Below are 18,663 nucleotides of genomic sequence, written 5' to 3'. Positions count from 1 at the left end.
ACCTTAATGCACTTTTTTTTGTTTAAGCAAGGCATCACAGCAACCAGACACTAAATAGTTCCCGCAAAAATATTTAATTTCCACAGTATTTTCTTTCAATATCTTCAGTGAAGTATTTTAATTTTACAGGAGACAGTACTTAATGCAATATACAGAATAACAGGATCAGCCTGAACATATTCTTCCTTTTTTCCCAACTCTGCCCCCCTATTTAATTCTCCTGGTCACTCTGTCATTGCTGCACGGTTGTCCTTTTTTTACATGAACATTTCCATGTGGAAACTGGAATTTCAGAATGTTCAGCACTGCAGCCTTTGCAGGATACAATGCCTGGGATAACTGGACACGAGTCCAACAGACTAGAGAAGCACCTTACATACAATATGTACATGGAGAGCACATTCTGCAGCTTTACTGAGGCTGGACAACACAGACAATCCAGGGAAGGTCTGCAATTCCAGTGGCTTAAGTCAGAGCTTCCTATGTTAGAATGCCTGAAATGAAAAATCCCAAACATCCCAGTCCTCACATGATTAACGTCCCCTGGTGGGATTATCAGCGTGTGGGATTTGTCTGTACTCGCTCCCAACACACACTGAACGTTCTGCAAAGCAGTTATTTATGTCCATGGCGTTAACTCAGCCACAGGAACAGCAGCTACACAGTTTCCAAAGGAAAAGCAGATGTCAGTGAGAGTCCATGAGCAGACAGCACATTCCCTGTGGTACCCGAGAGCTGCCACCCCACAGACAGCGCTGCTCTTTCACCTAAAGAGCTCCAAAGGGATCACGCAGCTGAGAAGGTCCCAGCCAGTGCCAAATTCCAAAAAGGCTTTGGACCAGCAGCGCTTGGCCTTTCAGACACTATCCCCAGGCACTTCAGTCCCTCAGTGCTGGGCCATCTCCCCACCCCAGGAACAGGACAATGCATGAGTTCCCCTCCTCCTTGTACCTTTCTGTGGCCATCCCATCTGCACCCCTGTGAAGAGATGTTTGAAATTCCAATCTCTGACAACACTGAGGTCATGAATCTGTTGGTATGCACCCCCTGGGCACCCGAGTTTAGAAGCAGCTGGCACAATGCCAGGATAATTTAGAGGTTTGGTTTTTACTTTTTAATCTGGGATGCTTAACTCTGTTTTGGAAGAGTTTGCAAGTTAACTAACTGTATAAAAATACAGTGTAGCTGTAATATTGCTCTGAAAAGCACTTTTGCAAACTTTTTTTTTTTTTTTCTGTACAGACTGGTAAAATTACCAGATAATATAATACATATTTTAAATTAAAAAAAAAAGAAAAGAACTCTCTCAAAGTCTGAACACTAAAGTCTAAATAGCTTGTTTAAAACACAACAGTGTGACCCAGGAAAATTCTGTTTTGCATGGTTAAATTATAGCAGCATGGTTACTGGCTTTTCAAGGAAATTCTTGAACTCAGCAAGCCACTGTGCTCCAACTGCTCCATCCACAACACGGTGGTCACAGCTCAGGGTGACAGACATCATGCTGGCCACGTCAAAGCTGTTAGAAAAACAACAAAAGAAAGGTTAACACGCTCCTCTGCGAGACAGTGCCACTCACACAGCAGAAAAGCTACTCCTGGAGAGCCAGGAACAGCAGCTGCTGCTTGGTGACAGACATTTTCCCCCAATTGCACTGGGGAGTGGATCATCTTCATTCCTTCTCTGAGGAAAACTAAGGAAGGAGCTTCCCACAGGCACTAAAAACACCCCAGAGTGTTCCCCTTAGGGCAGGGAGCTCAGCTTTCCTTGCAGCACAAGGACAGCCCCACACAAAAGAAAAGAACCATTTTAGTTCCAGGCAAGGGGATATTAGATACAGCATCCACCTTTTAGGTTTTCCTTAAATGCAAATTTAAGCAAGTACTGAAAGCACTGTGTCAACGAGACATTTAGGGTTTTTTAAATCATTATCTAATGATAACCTAATCATTGTTTAATGATTTGAAAAAAAACAAAAAACAACCTAGGGATGATTTCAGGGTTTGAGTTCAGGATCAGATGAAAACTCACCCTTTCTCATTATCAGCTGGCACTAGTCTTTCTTTTGAGGACCCCACTGCCAGGATGCAGGCTTGAGGTGGATTGATTATGGCAGAGAAATTCTTAATCCCATACATTCCTAAATTGGAAATCGTGAAAGTACCACCCTAGAAGAAAACAAACACATTCATGGTGAAACTCACAAAAACTGTTTTATGTGGGAATATGAGGAGAGGGGGGACCTCATCCCAGTCTGCAGCTTCCTGATGAGGGGAGGCTCTTTGGTGAGCAGGGACAGGATGCAGGGAGGGCTGGAGCTGTGCCAGGGGAATTTGGGATGGAGGTCAGGGAAAGGTTCTTCCCCCAGAGGGTGCTGGGCACAGCCCCGAGGCTGCCAGAGCTCCAGGGGAGATTTGGGGGTGTCTGTGCAGGGCCAGGGGTTGGATTCCACGATCCCTGTGGGTCCCTTCCCACTCAGGGTATTCTGTGATTACTCAACAAGGCTCAAACATCACAAAACAGCCTTTGCTCCTTTTAAACAAGCCAAGAGCAGTGGAGTTGAACAACACCACGAGTGTCTCACCTGGAATTCGTGAGGCTGGAGCTTCCCTTCCCGGGCTTTGGCTGCCAGGGAAGCCACGTCCTTGCTGATGGCAGCCAGGCCCTTGATGTGAGCGTTGAAGACGATGGGGGTGATGAGCCCTGCCGGGGTGCTGACAGCCACACTCACATCCACCACATGATTCCTGCAACACACACAGCAGCTGAAATCACTCCAGCAAGAGAGCAAACAAAAAAAATTCAAAGCATTCCAGACAACCCAAAAGTAATTAATTTGCAATAATTATTTCACCTTGACCACCAGCCTTAGACTCAAAGATTTTATCACTTTAACAAAACCTCTCACCTTGACATCCCATTTTCCCCCTCCCTCAAATCCCAGCAGAAGCTGTTTTGCCATGAACAAAGGAAGTTCCTGGCTCTGACCGTGCCATAAACTTACTGCCTAATAACTGTGTCCAACCATGAAGAATTTGCCTCAGGCACCTTCAAGCACGCCAAAGCAGAAGCTTTAATGATGAAATCATTGACAGAAAGTTTAATGTTATCTGAGACCTCCTGCAAATAAAGAGATTCCAGGTGTCAGTTTGTCCCTTGCACATCACCCCAGTTAATGAGGGCAGCCACTGCAGTTCACAGGAAACATCACAAAACAATCACACCACTTGCAGACATTAAAACTCAAAGATAATTTAGAAGGTGAAAGCATCTCCTTCATAATTTAAGAATTTCATTTTTTTAATGTTTAGTTTTCCTCAAACTTGGCTTAGAACTATTATTCTGCCTGAACTTTTTACCTTTCTTTCTGGTAAGAAGCTTTCTATCCTTTTATTGTGCACCTGAAATAAGGAATCACCACCAAGCTGAGCTCAGAACAGCCCCTTAGGGAAGTCAGGAATCAGAAGAGACGAGGAAAATCTCATTCTGTCACAGACAGTCCAGAACTGACCCACAAAAGGCACTGAAAAGAGTGTTTTTTTCCAGGCTAAGATGCCAGACCTCACCTGATTGAGTTCTTTCCTTAGCACCAATACTTTTCCCATGTCTACATCGATGGACAGGTAGTAGTGAGGTATCGTTTGTTTGGACTGCATCAGCCTCTGAGCAATGACCTGGACGTGTGCAGAGCAAGGAACACAAATCAGCCTGGAAAGTTCACAGCTAGAAACGACAATTTTGGGAAAGACTGAAATCTTACCCTGCGAATGTTGCTGATGGGGATGTCTGTGAAGGTCCCCTCGGGTGCTGCTGCAGGAACTGCCCCTGGAGCTGCAGCCTGCAGGGAACACCAGCATCACTCCCAGAAACACCCAAAGAGCAACTGCAGCTCAGTGCTGAGGCCAAGCTGCCTCTTATGAGAGCAGCAGATATTTCCAGCTCTCCAGTACCCCCAGGACAGGTTAAATTTCACAACCTTACAGTCACCACCACCCCACAATCCAGCAATGCCAGTTCCATGCAGGAACACAGAGCCTTTCCATTCCTGTAACATCCATTCCCACAGATTTCCAGCCTACTCACTGGAGCAGCCTTTGATGGCACAAATGACTCCACATCTTTTTTGGTGATTCTGCCGTCTGGTCCAGTACCTGAAAAGGGCAAAGGAAAATGGGAGAAGATTTTGATTATTTCCAACATGGCTTTGCTTGTAAAGGTACCAGTTTTATTCAACAGAGACAAATCTCTGAACACAACTCCTGGTTCACAGCTGCACAGTCAGGAAGAACAGGAAAACATGGATCTACAGGACAGAAAAGTGACAGTGAGAGCAAAGAAGTGGAAAGGAAAAGTACCTTTCACTTGGGTAAGGTCAATTCCTTTCTCTGCTGCCAATTTCTTTGCCAGGGGACTGACCATGACCCTTCCTCCTTTGTGGGGTGGCCCTGCTGTGGGGGCTGCTGGAGCAGGAGCAGCAGCAGGCTGGGGAGGAGGAGGAGCAGCTGCAGGAGTTGCCATCACCTTAACAAAGAATCAAAGCCATCAGTGGAACTCACAGCAAGAGAACTGGCCCATCTAATTATCAGTCAAGAGATAATCACTCATCTGCACAAAGGCTCCCAGAAATTAAAGCAGAAACTCACTGGGAAGGAGGTCAGCTGAGCTATACACCAAATCAAATAAAGAACTTATGCTCCCCATTTTCAAGGATGAGGAATCAGAACTGGCACAAGCAACAAGCTGGGAAAAAGATCAGAATGAATGAAACCTGCTGTAGGTCTTGGAGGGCAAATCAGTGAACCCTTCTCAACACATGGACCAGCCTTGCACTCACAAATCAGAACACTCCTGTCTACAACAGCTCAGATCAGGCTTGCCAGTGCTGCCCATGACTTCTCCTTACCGGAGGAGGAGGAGGAGGAGGAGGAGCTGGTGCCTTCATGTCAGTGACTGCAGCAGCCTGGTAGTCGGCAAAGGCTGGAATATCAGCCTCCTTCTCCACAATGATGCACAGAGGGGATCCTAAGGGCACATCTCTTGTTCCTTCAGGCACCAAGATCTTTGCCAGGTAGCCTTCCTCCTGCACTTCAAAGCCTACAGGGCAGAGAAACAACACTGAGGAGCTGAAGAGCTGCTCGAAGTGCTGGCAGCTGAAGCCTTGCCCTGCAGGAGAATCCTTTCCAGCAGGAAACCTCTCCATGCACTTGCTAAGAAGGATTGATGAGGAAATCAAAGTGTTTTTAGGAGCTCCAGTGTTCGGCTCACCAGTGAAATGAGATGTTAACAAAACTTATCCCACAGCAGGAGCCGGCAGAGGCTGCTCAGGACCCTCCCAAGGGCACCTCACCCACCCTTGGCTGTGGACTCACCGATTGTGGCTTTATCTGTCTCAATTTCCGCCAGTAAGTCTCCCTCATTCAGCTTCTCCCCAACCTTCTTCTCCCACCTCTGCACTGTGCCCATTGTCATGGTGGGTGACAGAGCAGGGAGAGTGATCTGGGAAGGCACAGAACACAACACAATCACATCCTGGCCATCCAGAAGGCTCAGGAACACAGTCTGAACTCCTGAGAAATGATGCCAACCTAAAGAAGCAGCTTTAATGCACTCCTAGGTCTGGCTCCATGACAGCCAAGCAGAGCTGGCCCACTGTGCTGCTTTGGCTTCCTTTAGCAAGGCCTGAGCAGGAGAGCAAGCAAGAGCAGAGGGCAAGAAATGGATAAATCGAAATAACCATCACTGCCATCACCCTGCTAAGGAAGGCTGGAAGAAGTCACTTGTCACTCTGACAAGCACATGTGGAGCAAAACTGGGCAGAGGGAGCAAGCAGATGGGAAAAAGCAACATTAGCAGCCAAAACACAAATTTAGAAGTCCTTCATTAATTCTTTTATTACTGGCTTTAAGTAATATCTCAGACAAATCAGTTCCCACATGTTTTATCTGTGGGATAGGGTTCAATATTCCAGATTTTCATTTTCAAAGGGATGTCAAAGCAACCCTCTGCACAAAGTGCTCAAATCCATCCCTGGATACACTTCAAAACCTAAGCAATGCAAAAAGCTCACATCCACAAACACAATTCATTATTAGTCACTCACAGACACATTTGGTGTGCTCACCAGAGCACCACACACTGCAGTTCTGCTCTGAGATATCAGCAGAGCTTATTCACACTAAGCACAAGGTCTTTTTATACCAGAACTGTCCAAATAATGCAGATATAGCACATTTGTCAAGACAACCCTGGAGGGACAAGTCTCTCCTCCACCAGCAGCTGGGATGCTGAAACAAATTTATTAAAAAAAGCTTTCTGAGATGTTCCCCAACACCTGCTCTAATCACACAACGACTGAAGTGGCACAGTTAATAAATTCCCTTTCCAGGCAGTTTTTATGACAAAATGCCCCACAGGAGCAATGCCAGGGGCAGAAAGAGAGTGCAAGAAGCCTTAAAGCAGGAGCAGTGCTCTCTTACCTGCATGTGAGGAGGGTAAGAGCTGCCAGGGGCCTGTGGAGAAGGCTGAGGCGGTGGGGAGGGGGCTGCAGCTGGAGGGGGAGGCACTGAGGCTGCGGGGGCAGCAGCTGCTGCAGAATCCAGGGTGTAATTTTTGAAGGCATCAATATGTTCAGGCCTAGAAGAACACACAGAGCCCCAAACCCCGTCTCAGTCTTTCACTCAAGGCAACCCAGAAGCCCCAAGAGGGGAAAGTCAGGTCAAGGGTTAGGAAAATACCTACTTTTCTACAGTGATACATATTATGGCCCCAATAGGAACATCCCTTGTCCCTTCTGGCACCAGGATCTTGGCCAGGTAACATTCCTCCAGGCTCTCAAAGCCAACTGTAGCTTTGTCTGTCTCCACCTTTGAGAGAGAACAGGAAATGGTGAGCCCAGAGCCTCCCAGTCCGTTGTAGGGTCACAGCTCTGGAAAAATCACCCTGAGGCAGCAGCTCTAGGGAAGTTTGCCCTCAAGCCAGCTCTGAGAGGCTGACAGCCACTCCTTCCCACCAGCATCTCTTGGGATCTGCAATCCAAAATCTGTCTTCAGCCAAGGACAGTCCCCAGGCCACACGTGCAGCTCATGAGAGACCAGCCCAGCCCCATCCCCAGGATACCTCTGCTATGAGATCCCCTTCATTGATCTTGTCGCCCTCCTTCTTCTCCCAGCGTGCGATGGTGCCCATCTGCATCGTGGGGGACAGTGCTGGCAGTGCCACCTGTGAGGGACAGCGCAGTGTCACAACCCAGACAGATCCAGCAGCAGGAATCACACACAGGACAGCCACAAATCCTCAGCTCAGCTGAGGGTGACGTGCTGTGGGGCACAGATAGGCTGCAAATCCCCAGGACTGCCCCAAGCTGCTGGTGAAGAACCCTGGGCAAATCCACCCTGGGTGCTGAGGGCAGAGGTTGTGGTTGCCCCATCCCTGGGTATTCAAGGTCAGGCTGGATGGGGCTTGGAGCAACCTGAGACAGTGGAAGGCATCCCTAGACATGGCTTTAAGGCCCACTCCAATCCTTTAACACTCTGTGATTCTACCAAGATAAGGTTATAGAGAGCCTGGGTCTGCCGAGGGACCAACAGCAGTGCTGGGATAAAGGACAGAGGTGATGGAGATAGCACCCGACAGCCATCCAGGGGCTGTCTGGACTGAGGCTAAGTGGTGCCAAAGGCACAAAACCCAACGATTTTTTCCCATTTTGGGCGGCCAGGCGTTGGAACAGCTTTACCCATGGATGTGGTGGGGTCCCCATCCCCAGAGACGTCCAAGAGTCGTGTGGGCGATGTGGCTCGGGAGCTCCAGCGGCAGTGCTTCTCCTAAAGCTCTTTTCCAGCCCTGATGAACCCTTAGCTCTATCCGCGGGGCAAACGGAGCCGCACGGGGAGGGGACGGAAAACGCAAAGGGGGAAAGCGAAGGGGCAGGGAAGGGACACGGGCAGGGAAGGGGACACGGAGGACAGCCCGGGCAGGGCTTCGGGGGTGTCTCTCACCTTCTGGTGGGCCGGGAGGCTGCAGCAGCGGCGCGGGACGAGCCGGGGCCAGGCGGGCGGCGGCAGCAGCGGGCGAGGCGCGGGGCCACCCCAGGCCGGGCCGCGCCGGGCCGGGCCAGCCCCGGCCCCGACCCCGGCCCCGAGCGCTCGGCGGGGCCGCACCAGGCCGGGCGCCCCGGCCGCGCCCCGGGACACGCGTCGCGCCAACACCCGCCACATGCTGGGGCTGGGCTGCAGCCGGGCTGGGCCGGGCGGACCGGGGCCGGCGCGCTCGGTGACCTCCGTGCGGGCGGCGCGGTGCGACACTGGGGCGGCCGTAAAGCGGCGGCGGGCGGGACCCGGCCCGCCTCAGGCACCGCCTCGCACCGCCCCGCGCTGCAGCGGGGCTCGGCCCGGGGAAACGGGGAGCTGGGCTCGGGGAAACGGGGAGCTGGGCCCGGGGAAACGGGATCGGCCGCACCCTGTGGCTCCGCACGGCTCCCCGGCAGCACGGACAGCCGGGGATCGGGCTCTGCTCGCACGGACAGGACAGGAGGAGAGGGAACAGCCCCAGGAGGGGCCAGGGGAGAGGCTGTGGATGGGGTGGAACACACAAATACACCCAAGGGGACTCAGGGGATGGAGCCGCTCTCCCTTCAGTGCGACAGGACAGTGGCAAAGGCCATAAACTAAAACATACTAAGTGCCACCTCAACCTAAGCCAGAATTTTCCATGGAGCGTGGGTTTGTTCTGAGACGTGCTCTTGCTACCATATCCCTTTATTTCACTGCTTACAACACTGCTTATTTCTGCCCAACTTTCCTCCTTACTTTGCTGTTCCTATACTTGTTAATTTCATCCTGTAGCAAAATCACCGGAGTCAGAATTAAAACTCACTTAAAACTCATTTTTCCTTTTGCTTTTATGAGGGAGAAACCAAACCAAACTGCTCCTCTGAATAGCAGAGAAGGACGTGAAGTGGGGCAACAACAGACTTTGAAAAGTTTCGTAATTTTCTCCAGGAAACTCCAGCCCAGGTGTGTGGCTGTTGCTGAAATAAAACTGATGAGTAAAACCCGAGGAATGAAACACTTGTGAGAAGGTTGCAATTTGAATACAATCGATGTCAGTATCACAAGCCCGGGCCCTCTTCGCTAGAGACCATGCAACAGAGAAACTATGTCCAGGGGAGAAAGAAAATCTTTGTTTCTTTTCCAAAAGGGGTGTATTTCCCCCATTAATTAACTTGTTCACTGATGAACTTTCCTCCCGCTGTCTGTAAGTAGAAAGTCACACAAATTGTCCAGAACAGGAGGCAGCTTGTGTTGTGCCAATGTGGCACAAAACCACGTAAGAGCCTTGATATAAAACCCAGCATCAACCAATCGGATTTCCATAGTAAAATAAAATTGCAAGGCCAGTGTTGTGTTAACAGAAGACGATACAAAACATCTCAGCATCCACCAGGAAAGGAGTAAAACACAGTATAATGCGTGCAGAAATATACAGAGAGCACTTGCACTAGTATAAAAATATCCACAGTCCTCAGACAAATGTGAATCGGTACAAAATAATTTCAAGAACATGTTTACAAAACGACATGTTAATATAAAACAGTAAAACCAGGTTTCCCCCTCTCCCAGCCTCATGCACAGCACACAAAGACAGTCCATGGAAGGCCCACAGGAGCTGGGAAGGAGCAGAGCCCATCCGACCTCCCAAGCCCACAGGCGATGTAGAGAAACAAAACCACAAAACCAAAGGGAAAAATCCACCCTGGGGGATTTTAGGGCTTGTTCTTTCCCCAGCAGTTCTTTCCTGATCCTTCAGGACTCAGCAAAGCAAGGAACTGTTGTGGGTAAGTGCTTGGTGGCCCTGGCAGTGCCTGTGCACAGGAGGTGACAGCAGAGAGAGCAGGAGTGCGGGGACAGAGGCTCAGCAAGGACAGGGGCTGGAAAGACCTCATCTGATTCCAGCTCCCCCACCCATGAAATCCTTCAGCAAACAAACAAGCACCAAGATCCCACAGTCCCTGCAACTGCAGAGCAAACCCAGAGGGCCTCGGGAATGGGAACAGCTTTGGAGAGCAAGTGGGGAAAGCAGGGCTGGGAAATGGGAGCCTGAGTTTGGGAGAAAGGAGCTTGGCCAGGTTGGTGAGCTTTGCTTCAGAGCATGTCTCAACCCTCCAGAGAACTCTTCCCCCTGGAACAGGTCCTGTGAGCCTGCAATGTCCACAGAGTCACTCTGCTCCTGCAGGACAACAGCCGCTCCAACCTTCAGCCCTCGCAATCCAGCAACTTCTCCACGAAGGCAAAGCTTCACATTTTCACCATCAGTGCAGCTTTCTGTGACACCAGCACAGGAGATGCCCAGCTGAGCCTGCAGCACACAGTGCAGGGATGGAGGAGAAAGCATCCTTAAGGCCTCCAGGGTTTTGCTGGCAGGGCCAAGCCGGGCGTTTGTGTCCCTGCAGCCTCAGGACAGCAGCTGCCCTCGGGCACGGGCAGGCGGGTGCCAGCTGTCCATGCACACGGCCTCACCACCCGTGCCTTGCACAGAGGCTCTTTTTTGGCAGCTTGAATTGGCCTCCTCCCAGCGCTTGGGCTCCTTGGTCACTCTCTGAGCTCCGCAGACAGTCACAGGTTTCCATAGAAACACGGCTTGAAAGCTCCATTAATTCTCCCCGTGGTCTTCTTCCACCCAGGCCACGATTTTCCCCTCCCAGCCAGGGATGATGTCATCATCATGGAATACCTACCAAAAAAAAAAAAAACAAAATGAAATGAAATAAAGGGTTTCAGTCATGTCTGGAGTCTGGACATGTGGTTCTGCAGGGTGAGTGGCATCAGGGGCATGAAGTCCAATCCTAGCTCAGATTTCACAAAAGAATCCAGGGAACACATGGGAATGATGGCTGAGGAATGAGTCATATTTTCACAATTTAGGTAAATAACAGACCATGCCTCTTTCACCAATGAATATCAAGATTATTATCTGTGGAGCTTTTTTTGACATTAAAGGTAAACTAAAGACAGGAGACGCCTTTTCTGTGCCAAACCTCCAGCTGCTGCTGCTGCCTGTCCCCAGAGAGGGTGACCCTTTGCCCTTGTCCTCATCAATTTGTGTCCCAATAACCTGTAATGAATCCAATCCACACCCACACCAGCCTGAGCATGAACAGGGCTGCACACAAAGGGAACGATGCCACACACACACAGAGTTCTCTCTGAAAAACCTTCAGAAGAAAGTGAGAGATTGTGTTTTAATACAGGCTTTCCCATTGCAACAGGTTTTATAAAACCTGCAGCCTGGATTTTTGCTGTGTCCCAGGCTGGCTTTGTCCAAGGGGCTCTGCAATTCACAGGCAATCACAACCACATCCTTGGGATTGCTTTAGCTGAGGATGAAAATATTTTAGCACAAGAGGAGCTTAACCCAGAGCTGGGAAAGCAGACAGTTTTGTTTGGGGGAACATCCACCATTTCATTGGTTTAAAAGGGAGGTGACCGTGGTCCCCAGGGCTGTGTGGTGACTCTGACCCCAAAGCTCAGCCCCACATTTACCTCCTCCTTCACTGTGCCAAACTCTGGGTCCAGGGCTTTGAAGTGGTACCGATGGGTTCCTTCCCGATCGATGGCTGCCTTGAAATCCTTCAGAGTCACTTCCCCTAACCTGCAAGGGAAATAAATACAAAAACAAAATACGAAAACAAAGCTCAGGGACTACTGCAGATTATTTTCCCCAGCCAACAGCATGAAATCCAGCAAACCTGTGCTGGCTGGGAGCATTCCCAGAAAATCAGAGTGCTGCTTTTAGGGGCACAGGAGGGTTAGGAAGGCCCAGCCTCACCTCTTTGGTATGCTGACCATGAAGGGGGTGAGGGAGCGGTCGGTGAAGTACAACACTTTGGTGCAGGCACTGGTGCTCATCACAGGCGTGCTCTGAGAGTGAGGCAGCTCTGCAAGGCAGCAACTTTTATCATTAATTATCATCCTTATCATCGTTATCCCTCCCCATCTTCCCGTTCCAGCTGCCCAGGATGGATGGTGGTGCGTGGATTTTAATTTGCCCATCTGTGTTCCTCTCATGCCTTCTTTCCTGCTTCCCCCCAAGAGCTGAAACAGAGGAACTGAACTCCGCAGTTTTAAGGCTCCTTTTATGCAGAAAATACTCGTGACACGTGGAAATGTGGTGTTTTAAAAGGCTGCACCGTTCTGTGGATACGAAAGGCAGTAAACACTGAGCAGGGAGCGCTTCTCTGTCCCCACTAGATGGTGCAAAGCAGCAGGAAAGCTGGGATGACATCCCTTTTCCCAGTGATTGCCACGGTTATTTGTGCTGCAGCACTGCCCAAGAGGCCCAGACTCCCACTGTGATGGTGCTCTACAAAAACCCAGCCATAAAGGTGTGTCCCTTCCCTTCGCAGGGAGCTCTGATCCAGGGAGGATCCCGAAGGGATTCCCAAGGGGATTCTGCAGCCGGGAACCCCAGCAGTGAATTTGGCAGGGGAAGGGCAGGACCTGCAAGGCACTCACTGGATTTGGGAGGCCAGGAGTCTCTGCACTCGTTGGTTGCTCTGCTCGCTGGAGATTTCCCCCGGACCTGTGCAAAGCCAAAACAACAAGGACAAAGTGTCACCTCCCAGTCAGAGCCCTCCAGCTGCTGTGTGAGGGGCAGGAGCTGCCCCGGGGAGCCTTTACCCTCCTCTCCTGCCTCTTCTGCGTCTCCATGCGGTGCAGGCGCTCCATGAGGCTGGAGATGCCCTGCTCCAGGCTGTCGATGGTGTGGTGCTGCGGGTCATGGCCACTGAAGCTGTTCCTGAGGCTGCGCAGGGCGTCCCGGACCAGCTGCAGGTCATTGGTCTGCCCAAAACACCACAGCTCAGAGCAGCCCAGGCTGCTGCCTCCCCATCCTCCTTTCCTCTCTTAACAGAAGAGTTCCAGGATATCTGGCTGGGAATGCACCCCTCAGGTGCACTTACCCCTCGGTGGGCTGTGGGAGCAGCTCCTTTTCCTGCTGGCTGGAGAAAGCCATTGCTCTGGGCACTGTGACTGCTGTAAGCCATCACCTGGGCAGGGGAAAATGTGAGTGTGAGTGCCAGGACCTCCCCAAAAATCCCCATTTATGGACTTCAAAATGAGAGGGATGAGCACTTCAAAATGAGCACTTTCCATGTCAGTGCTGAAACTGTCTTCTCCCAGATAAAGGCACTCCCTGAAGTGTGCAGGGAGTTCCTGGTCATGGCACAGATTCCTCATGTAAAGGTGGAAAGACTCAATACCAGGGTCAGCAGGAAAAGGAGGAGGTAAATTGAGCTGTGGTCTAACTGTTGCCAGGGTCAGAGTTGAAGCTGGAGGCTGAGAAAGCCTCTGGCATCCCTCACTGTTTCATCCCTGAGGATTCTGAGCCAAGAGTGCTCAGTGCTGGGAGCTCTGTGGGCTTTGCCTGCCTTGGTCAAGGCTCTGCCAGTGAGAAGGCAGAGCCAGACCACTCTGGGATGAAGGGGAGGGTTTCTGTAGGTGCCTACAGGGTGCTGGGCAAACACCACCACACGTGTGGAGCGAGGCTCCCGTACCTCCTCAGCCTCTCTCTTCATGCAGTGAGCCAGCAACGCCTCCTTGTGCTCCAGCTCCCGCTCCAAATCCACCTGGGGAGGGGCAGCAGAGGAGTCACCACCAGCTGAGCCAGCCAGGCCAGCTCCCAGTGCAGCCCAGCTCTCCCTACCTGCTGGTAGCTGGCCTCGGAAAGCTGCCTGAGCATCTCATCCAGCTTGGTCTGGTGCTGCTGCAAGTGCCGATCCTTCTGGCACAGCTCCTTCTGCAACACAGGGATCCAGGGAATCAGCAGGGCAGGGAGGGAGGCTCAGTCATCTTCCCATGGCAGGGAAGAGTGTGTCATCTGCCAGGATCAGGCGACTTGCACAGGGTGTGCTTTGCCAGATGTTAGAGCTGAGTGTCAGAGCTATTTTTTGACAAGATCGATCAGGTTTTTATTGCCCAAAGTCCCCTTGGCCAAAGATCCGCTGCTGAGGTCACACAGCTGTCCCAGAGGGCAGATTCCCGAGGGATCAGAGGACAAACAGCTCACCCAACCTCATCTGCCCAAGTGCTGGACACTCAGCAGCCACCACCACAAACCACAACAATAGAAGATCTGCAAGAGGCTGTGGGGGGAATGCAAAGAACTCCTGATCCCTCCAGCTCACTACAAACACCCCTGGATCCTGCAGCTCCTTCCAGGGGCTGTCCAAGTGCTCAGGAAGGAACAATCCCAGAACTGAAGAACCACCCAAACCCCCAAGGAAGAGGTTCCATTACTTTGTATTCCGCCAGGAGCCGGTTTCTCTCTTCAACCTTCCTCTGGAGGTCAACCTGCAGGAATAACAGCCAGGTGTGAGGCAGGTATTCCCAGAGAGTGAAACCTCTGCCCCTTGTGCTAAAGGGTGACCAGAAACCTACAGAGGCCAAGGGAGCTGATGTTTAGGGTGGCAATCTTTGAACAGAGACCTGCACAGGGCAGGTGCCACCTGCTGAGCCAGGGAGTGAGGAGGGACAAATGCAACAGCACTGAAAACATCAGGGAAAGCCCCTCCCTGTCCCAGCTGAAGATCCTGGAGGACAGGAAGCGAGAGTGAAGGTCAGGAATCTCCAGCCTCACAGCTGGCCAGCACAGCTGTGCTGTGCAGAGACCTTTGACTGCTTGTTCCCTATCCCACGACCCCGAAATCTCTGCTGCAGCCACCCTTGGGGCCACCAATCCCCTGCCAAAATAATTAATAATAATAATAATAATGACAATAATAGCTACTCACGTTCTGGTTGTGCAGCTCCTCCTTGTCCATGCTGGCTCTCAGCAGCTCCTGCTTGAGCTGCAGGACTGAGGCGTCCTGCTGGATCAGCCTCTGCTGCAGAGCGTCCTGGGGAGAGGGGATCTCTGCAGGGAGGGCAGGGACTGCCAGCCCCCAGAGGGCTCTCAGCCCTCCTGCCTCCCCCTTACCCAAAACTGATTTCCCTTCCCCTGATTTTGGCTGCCAGCACTGAGGGATTTCTCTGCTTCAGCCTGAAATTCCTGCTCTAGAAGTGACGGGCACTGGCTCTGATGGACGGGAGCAGCTCTGGAGGGCGTTCAGTGCCCTGCAGCTCCTGCTCCAGCCACGCATCCAGAGGGCACAGAGAGGCCAAGATCAGCCCAGGACACGAGGAGCCTTAAGCCCTGAATGTGACCCAGTTGTGCAGTGAAATCCTCTCTGGAGAGGCCAAAGTCAGCACTAATTCTGCACCTTTCACTCACCCAGAGCTCCACCTTGGACAGGCACTGCTGTTTGCTGCCTTCTGACAGGCAGCTCTAAAAATACCTCAGGCAGGAGGAGATGAGAGGTGTTCACCACTCCAGAGGCACAAATGGAGCTGTTCCTGGGCAGCACAGGGACACCCCAGGCTCTTTTTCCTGTGCTGGCAGGAATGAGTTCACTGGGCCAATGCTATTGAGTGTGTGCTTCATGAGAGGGGAGGGGATAAAAGAGCCAGGAGAACCGAGCAATTTATGCCTCTTTTTGTTTAGGAGAAACAGGGGAAATAAAGGGGAAAAAAAAAAAAAAAAAAGGAATATTTGACCTCACTTTTACAGACAGAACTGAAACCAGGAAATCCAGCTCCTTGTACCTGTCTAAAAATTCAGCAATAAACCACAGGATCCCCCATCTCCAAGCCCCCAATACTCCTCCTTCCACAATCTGAGATTCCTCAGAGGTGTGTGGTTGCTGCTGGCCCTCCTCACTTAAAATAGCACTGCTATTTATTTTTGATGAAATGCCCCTTTCCTCACCTTTATTCCCTGGAGGTTCCGAGCTTCTTGTTTGTATTTCAGCAGCTCCTTCTGCAAATGCAAGACAATTTGTTTAAACAGCACCTTGTCACCCCTTCAGAACCGACCAGAGCCGGTGTTTTCTGCTGCAGGAGGAAGCACATCCCAGCTTTTCCCACAGATCCAAGAGCCCTGAGAAATTTTCATGAGCTACAAACATGACAAAAGCTGCTACTGAAGTCCTGAGCAAAACAACAATTGCCCAGTCCCCCAAATGTGTCCTTCAGGCCAACATCAAACACTTCTGCCAGCATCAGGGCTGGTCCCTAACAGAATATTCCCCATTTCATCCATCATTTTTCCTGCTCTGCCTCATCCTCACCCCATTTTCCCCCCAAAAAATCAAGTAGAACAATCTGCAAAACCTCTCTTCCCCTTCCATTTGTCACCCTCTAACCTTCAGATCTTGATTTTCTTCCACACTCTGGTCCAGACGGCTTCGGATGATGATCTGAATGCAAAATATCAGCGTTGTTATTGCAGCAGGGGCAGGGCAAGGCAAAAGGCAGCTGGAGCAGGGAAATTTGGGTCCAGGGATGTTCTCACCAGCTGCTCCTCAGGGCAGGCTCCACGCTCAGAAAGTTCAAAGGACCCTTCCTGCTCATCCTCAGGTAAAGATCCATTGAGCAACAAAGCCTGGGGAGAAAAATGGGGGGAAAAAAAATCTCCTTTTCAGAGATTTCAAAGGGAAATAGGGGAGCTGCAGCTCTGACCAGCAGTCACTCCTATCAACAGTCCCTAACCAGCTTCATTTGCCATTTCTGCTGATTTATTCCCCTCAAAAATGAGGTTTTTTTTCAGGAATGAACAGGAAGATTTATCCCCTGACAAGGCTCTCCCAGGAGTCTGTCAGCCCATGCTCTTCCCCACAGAAAGAACCAAACAAGGACAACTCAGATTTCCAGGGAGTGAATTCCCAGCTTTATAGCACCTTATAGGGTGTGTGTGCATCAGATCCCCAATATTTCAACCAAACTCTCACCAACTGGAGCCTCTCAATTATTGAGTAAGAGGAGGAAAATCAATGAATCAAATCCAATTTCCTGGCTGGCCACATCAGCTGCCTCTCCCCACTCCCAGGGGATGAGGGGGCAGCAGTGCCAGTCCCTCCTATCCCTGCTCCCAGTGGGCACAAAATGCAGAGAGATTTTACCAGTCAACCAAGGAATTTTTTATTTTTTTTTTTTTGGTGACTCTTTTGTGTCCTGCCCATTGTCCCTGGGGAAAGTGCCCGCCCAGCTGCCTGTGCTCCTCACACAATCTCTGCTTTGTTTACTGCCACATAAATATTTACAATTCAAAGCCACCGTGGTTCCCAGCACAAACAGAAAGGGATGCTCCTGAGAGAGCTCAGTGCCTTCACCAGATGGATCCAGGGGCTCTGCTCCCCAGGCAGAGCCAAACACACCCAGCGAGGGGCAGGCAGGGGAAGCGAGGGAAAAGTCCCACAAATGAAGAATTGTGGGGAGAATGTGCCAAATATGAAGGTTCAGCTGAGGGAACGCTCTCTGGGAAGAGAAATCTCTCACCTGCAAACCCGAAATCATCTTTTTCGCCTCCTCCATTTCCTTTTCCAGGTGGTCCTGCTGTTCCAGGAGCTGCTCCTCCCATGAGTTCTCCAGGTAGGATGCGGAGCTCCCTGCCTGCCACTCAGGCTGGAAGTGAGCATCGGCCTCTTCTGCAGGAGAGAGGAGCTGGATGTGCTCTGGCAGCCCAGGAGGGACCAAGATTTCCTCCACACATTTTATCCCAGATAACTTTGCACCGGATTCAGTGAGATCTCCAAGCACAGCACTGGAGACAGGGTGTGTGACAGAGGGGGAAAAGCACCTGTGGGCTTTGCAGAACATCCCTCAGTGCCCCAAGGACACCCTGGAGCCAGCATTAAACAATTCCAGTCCCTGGGGAGCTTTTCAGCTTTTATCACACAAAAAAGTCCTGATGTTTTACCTGTTTTAATCTCTGTTTCTTCAGTTTGGAGGATCACAAGTCTCTCCTTCTCCTCCGAGGGGGCTACAGTGGATTCACTCTTTGCACTGTGGACAGGGCTGGGTGAAGTCAGGCTGCAGAGCAAGACAGGAACAGCTCTTTTAGATGATGCTGACCAGCAATAATTTTCAACAAGCATTTTTCCACATTCACTTTTATATAAGAATGATCTGCATCCCAGAGAAACCTTCAACAACCCAACCTGGACATGGAATTTTTTGAATTCAGGCTCTCACACAGGGTAGGAGCACACTCAGGAGCAATTTACTGCCAGCCTTATGCTGGACAAAAAGCCACCCTGGCTTCATTTCTTGCTCCAGAGCTTTCAGATGGATCACTTCAACTTTAAATCCCAATATATTCGAGAGTCAGATTCCACTCACTCGTGTTCTTCGATTAAAACTTCTTAGAAGTGCCCACATATTTTCACAGGAGCCATCTCAGCTGACTGTGAGGTTCAAGCAATCTTTTTCTCAGAAATTCTTCCTAAGTGCATCTCCCAGACAACATCAAAAGGTGGCTGAAGCTCACTGACCCATTCAATGTACCCCGAAAGTCGCAGGAATTAATCCTTGCAAGTGTGAGCAGGAGTTAATTTTTCATTCTCCCCCAACACAGAAACAAAGGGCAGGGAACAAAAAGGAAAACAGTGTGGAAATAATATAATAGGTTTAGAAAAATAAGAGGCTTCAGCAGCTCCCTCCCTGCATCTTCCCAGCACTGCTGCTCCGTCTCCCACAGCTCCCACAGAATGGGAAAAGCCCTGCAATAGAGATGGAAATGACTTGCTGCTCCTGCCTGCCCCACTCCCACGGCCAGGACGAGCCTCTCCTCATT

The 18,663-nt window shown here is 50.7% G+C and overlaps 2 protein-coding genes across 4 annotated transcripts in view; both read right to left on the bottom strand.

Moving 5' to 3' along the window:
• Nucleotides 1-55: 55 nt before the first annotated feature.
• Nucleotides 56-8,228, bottom strand: DLAT (dihydrolipoamide S-acetyltransferase). Its single transcript, XM_023941423.2, has 14 exons — nucleotides 7,995-8,228; nucleotides 7,117-7,218; nucleotides 6,739-6,863; nucleotides 6,477-6,633; nucleotides 5,370-5,496; nucleotides 4,904-5,094; nucleotides 4,356-4,521; nucleotides 4,084-4,151; nucleotides 3,761-3,838; nucleotides 3,567-3,674; nucleotides 3,005-3,120; nucleotides 2,585-2,747; nucleotides 2,032-2,168; nucleotides 56-1,519 (listed from the first exon to the last, which is right to left on the bottom strand). The coding sequence occupies exons 1-14, from the start codon at nucleotides 8,211-8,213 to the stop codon at nucleotides 1,390-1,392; spliced, it is 1,887 nt and encodes a 628-aa protein (XP_023797191.2). The 5' UTR covers nucleotides 8,214-8,228; the 3' UTR covers nucleotides 56-1,389.
• Nucleotides 8,229-9,442: 1,214 nt separating this feature from the next.
• Nucleotides 9,443-18,663, bottom strand: part of DIXDC1 (DIX domain containing 1) — a 28,274-nt gene continuing 19,053 nt past the window's right edge. For all 3 annotated transcript variants that reach the window (XM_023941425.2, XM_023941424.2, XM_023941426.2), the window contains 15 exons: nucleotides 17,788-17,900; nucleotides 17,367-17,515; nucleotides 16,384-16,473; nucleotides 16,235-16,288; nucleotides 15,799-15,849; nucleotides 14,786-14,890; nucleotides 14,292-14,345; nucleotides 13,699-13,791; nucleotides 13,550-13,621; nucleotides 12,956-13,042; nucleotides 12,675-12,836; nucleotides 12,510-12,576; nucleotides 11,824-11,932; nucleotides 11,538-11,646; nucleotides 9,443-10,728 (listed from right to left, as the gene is read on the bottom strand). In XM_023941425.2, coding sequence (XP_023797193.2) covers nucleotides 10,648-10,728; nucleotides 11,538-11,646; nucleotides 11,824-11,932; nucleotides 12,510-12,576; nucleotides 12,675-12,836; nucleotides 12,956-13,042; nucleotides 13,550-13,621; nucleotides 13,699-13,791; nucleotides 14,292-14,345; nucleotides 14,786-14,890; nucleotides 15,799-15,849; nucleotides 16,235-16,288; nucleotides 16,384-16,473; nucleotides 17,367-17,515; nucleotides 17,788-17,900 — 1,396 coding nt within the window. In that variant the 3' untranslated portion in view covers nucleotides 9,443-10,647. The remainder of the gene's footprint in view (nucleotides 10,729-11,537; nucleotides 11,647-11,823; nucleotides 11,933-12,509; nucleotides 12,577-12,674; nucleotides 12,837-12,955; nucleotides 13,043-13,549; nucleotides 13,622-13,698; nucleotides 13,792-14,291; nucleotides 14,346-14,785; nucleotides 14,891-15,798; nucleotides 15,850-16,234; nucleotides 16,289-16,383; nucleotides 16,474-17,366; nucleotides 17,516-17,787; nucleotides 17,901-18,663) is intronic.

This window comes from Cyanistes caeruleus, chromosome 23 (assembly GCF_971803275.1).
Source record: "Cyanistes caeruleus chromosome 23, bCyaCae1.hap1.1, whole genome shotgun sequence".
Taxonomy (NCBI): Eukaryota; Metazoa; Chordata; class Aves; order Passeriformes; family Paridae; genus Cyanistes; species Cyanistes caeruleus.
The sequence above is the reverse complement of the archived record's forward strand: the minus strand, read 5'-3'. Positions and strand labels throughout refer to the sequence as shown.